Raw genomic sequence first — 3,645 nt, forward strand, 5'->3', positions numbered from 1 at the left:
AAATAAAATAAAAAAAATAAAATTGAGCAATCATATAACATGATTGATACACATACAACATGATGAGCTAGACATGTGGCAGGGGGATTGTATGTATTAAAGCTGTGGGTTGCTTTTGTTTTGTGTGTGCACCTATGTGTTATCATTTCGTTTGTATTTGGCATCGGCAATTGTCAATGACCAGGCGACGACTCGGTACCAGTCAATGTTGGCATAATGGACCGCAGATATACCTATCCTATCTCCGATCTATAGATCTCCAACCACCACCTCCTGACAGTGTGAGAAATACACACAAGGCCAGATACTGTCCAGTGACTGACATTAGGGATTATGGTGCACTTAAATGTGTCTCTCGCTTACATCAGCATGCAAAGCATGCAAAGTGTCCCACCCTCAGTCTAAGACCTGCCTACGCTTTGTGACCTCACTGCACCTCGCAAGGCTGTTTATATGCCATATGCCTATGTTTTCCTCCATCCTCTATCAGGATCAGAGAACTCTGCTGGGGTGGTTCCATTTACACACATATAGTATTAAATATAGTTTTTAATCTCCGCCGATCCCCATTAAGCTAAAGCAGTATTTATAACAGCAGATTTTTCTCCAATCAACCACCTCTTGGGATTAGGGATAATATCTGGAGTTAAAAAGAAAGTTTCTGAATGCTGTTAGACCAACTGTTGCCTGACACAATGCTGAAACTTCAAGGTGCGACAAAATAACACTACAAGAAAAAAGGATGTTAAATTTAAAGTAACCATTGCTGCAAAAGTTGGTTAAGTTACATGCAAAGCAGTTTCCTTCACCCCCCGACATTGTTTATATGCTCATCATGACTGTAACTGTAGCCTCTCTCACATGGCAGTGTTAGTGATGTGATTATGTTACTTCTTAGTTAACATCCTTTGTAAACACTCATACAGATATTGAATTGTGAATTGAGTGTCTACCCGGCCAAATATGTCTCATCCAATGGTGTGGGTAACATGAAGTGCTGCTACTCAACAATAGACAGGTGTGCTGGTCTAAAGAAAGTCCAGGAAGGTATCAAGTGGGTTTATCTGTTATTAGATGGAGGTATGGATCCAGCCCAAACTGACAAACCTCCATCTTTCTCTTTGGTTTATTTCCTTCCCCTTACTTACTTTTGTTAAACTTCATATTAGTTGTCATTGCCCATGAATCATGTTCTTTTCTCAAATGTCTGGTTCAACAGAATAAACAGAATAGAATATTACTTACGTGGAAAACCACACTGCTTCATTAACTTCTTCTTGGACACCACCTTCATGGCCTAGGAAAGCAGAAAATGATTTCGATCATACAGCACATTCACATACAGCCAGTGTCAACAGGAAAGTGAAGCCTGTATATAGAAGCATTTATCAATCAAGAAGAAAACAGAACTAGACCTATATGTGAACATACCAATACAACAAAATTAAATAAACTTTTAGTGAAGACAAATGTGAATGTACATGAAAACAAAAAAATAATACAATGAAACAGCTTGAAGATTTAACTAGAAACATCATCGCCCTAACATGTGCCTTCCTCATAGCGAGGATGCTTTAGTGTCAATGGATGTCTTATCTGTGTTATTATCCTTTGTAAAAGGTCAGCAGAGAACAGAACAGATAAGTCTGAGGCAACTAAAACTTTCACGGAAAAGAGCATCTATCGGTTCTTTAAGGACAACTATGTTTTTGTGTGTTTATGTGTGTGTGTAAGAGACACAGAACAAACCCAAAGTCATAATGAAGTCTCATTACAAGTAAATAATATTTACTGGGTTTCTAACTACTACAATATGCTGTCAGAATGTCGTTGTGATTTCACTGATCACTAATTCATGTCACGGTGGAACATTTTCTCCTACTTCAGCACCACAGACAGATTTCAGTGATGTACCGCTCAGTAGTTTCTTTAAAAATTGTGGTCGCCATGGCTATGACTGTGCAGAAACCAGGTTTGGCAAGAAAGCGCAGCCTCTCCTGTGCACAGTTTCCATGGTGTGCTGCCTGTGTGTGTGTGTGTGTGTGTGTGTGTGTGTGAGGCTGGTTAATGACTCAGCCACAGAGTCAAACAGTTAAAAAATGTCAAGCAACATTTTGAATTATTGCAGCTTTTCCGTTGCAGTTCATGTTCATGTCGCCATGCTCGGACAATTATATTATTCATTGAATAATGATTGATGGTGAAGCTACAGTAAATAGCTGCCATCTCAAAAGCTAAATTCTGACTGTGTAGGTAGGTGTAGATGCGTCATCACAGTTTAACTTGCATTAAATTCATTTCACCAAATATGAAATTTGGAATTACTATAATTTGCTTTTCAACCATGCATGCAATAACTGTGGGAAACGGATTGAAAATGAAATGGGGGTTCCTTTAAGGTCATGTCCTCAGGAGGTGTCTGGTGTTGATCAAAGGCAGCTGAAGGCCTGACAGCAGGAAAAATATTTTGGAACAGGTAGAACATAACAAGGTTTGAGTGTGATTAGTTAACAAGACTTCAGCACTGTTTGCTAAGAAATGAAAATCAAAAATGTTACACACAAGAAGTAAAGGCTGAGTGAGCTAACCTTTACCGAGTGATGCGATTCATCTTCTTGAAAGTTAAAGCATTGCATATGCAATTAACATCACTGTGCTTGTATTTATCAACCACAGCAACAAGAAATGTAATCCTTATTAGGCTGTATGCATTAAGATATGATAATTTTGCTCACAGTTCTGGAAAAATAGACTTTATGCTGAAAAGATCACCGCAAGTCAGTTCCACTTTGCATCTGGTAAACCTGCTTTTAAGTGTCGTACAGCTCATCCTACCAGGAATTGGGTTTCAAACTAAATACACACCTAGGTTTATGCAGGTGGTCTGACTGAGGGGCTCAAATACAAATATTCCAGGACAACATGGATTGTTTCCAGGAAATTTGGTCATTTTAATCAATTTCCAGGTGTTTTCATGACTGGAAAACTAGTTTCTAAATTTTTTCAGGATGCGCGGGAACCCTGTTGGTGATAAACAGTTTGCTTAAATATTACAAACAGTCTTCGAGCAGCTACTTCGACAGAAATACATCAGAAGAGCAGCTGGCGTATCTTTTTACAGTGCTGTAGTGCAGTTGTTTTGTAGATGCATTTTGATGTGCTGTCAGTGCTAACCTCTGTGCCAAAAACATTGAGATTCCTGTCACTGCTTCACAATAAAAGCCAGTGTTTCACCAGCAGGAAATGTTGGGTTTGCATTAGCAGTTATTCAACAGAGTTTGGATAGCTGTAGGACAGTGAACAGTAAACAGTGAAGCTGATATCAATAAAATAAAATTACAAAGATGAATTCTGGATTACATGCTCCATCGTTTCCTGTCATCCCTTGTGTGTTGGTAGGCAATCTGAAACTGGGGCTTCAGGGGCCCTTTGTGCACTGGGGCACAGAGGGGTACTGCTTTTCCTGTTCTAAGGAATTTTGGAAGCAAATGCAATTTACTGACCACAGGGTAAAGTATTGTTTCATTTCATTTAGGTGTCTCCAAACTTCCCTAGAATGTGACTTGGAGAGACACTTAGAGGCACTTACTGAGCAAATGTTTATTCTTGTTGTTATGTCGTATCTATGTATGTATGTACAGACTG

General features: G+C 39.0%; 1 protein-coding gene across 2 annotated transcripts in view; it reads right to left on the reverse strand.

Annotated features, from left to right (window-relative positions):
- The window catches only part of camkk1a (calcium/calmodulin-dependent protein kinase kinase 1, alpha a), a 59,388-nt gene that overhangs the window by 22,193 nt on the left and 33,550 nt on the right, over positions 1-3,645 (reverse strand). For both annotated transcript variants that reach the window (XM_035666166.1, XM_035666165.1), the window contains exon 5: positions 1,246-1,297. In XM_035666166.1, the coding sequence (XP_035522059.1) occupies positions 1,246-1,297 (52 nt within the window). The remainder of the gene's footprint in view (positions 1-1,245; positions 1,298-3,645) is intronic.

Source organism: Morone saxatilis, unplaced genomic scaffold, assembly GCF_004916995.1.
Source record: "Morone saxatilis isolate NCDOM2014 unplaced genomic scaffold, NCSU_SB_2.0 Contig20, whole genome shotgun sequence".
Lineage (NCBI taxonomy): Eukaryota > Metazoa > Chordata > Actinopteri > Moronidae > Morone > Morone saxatilis.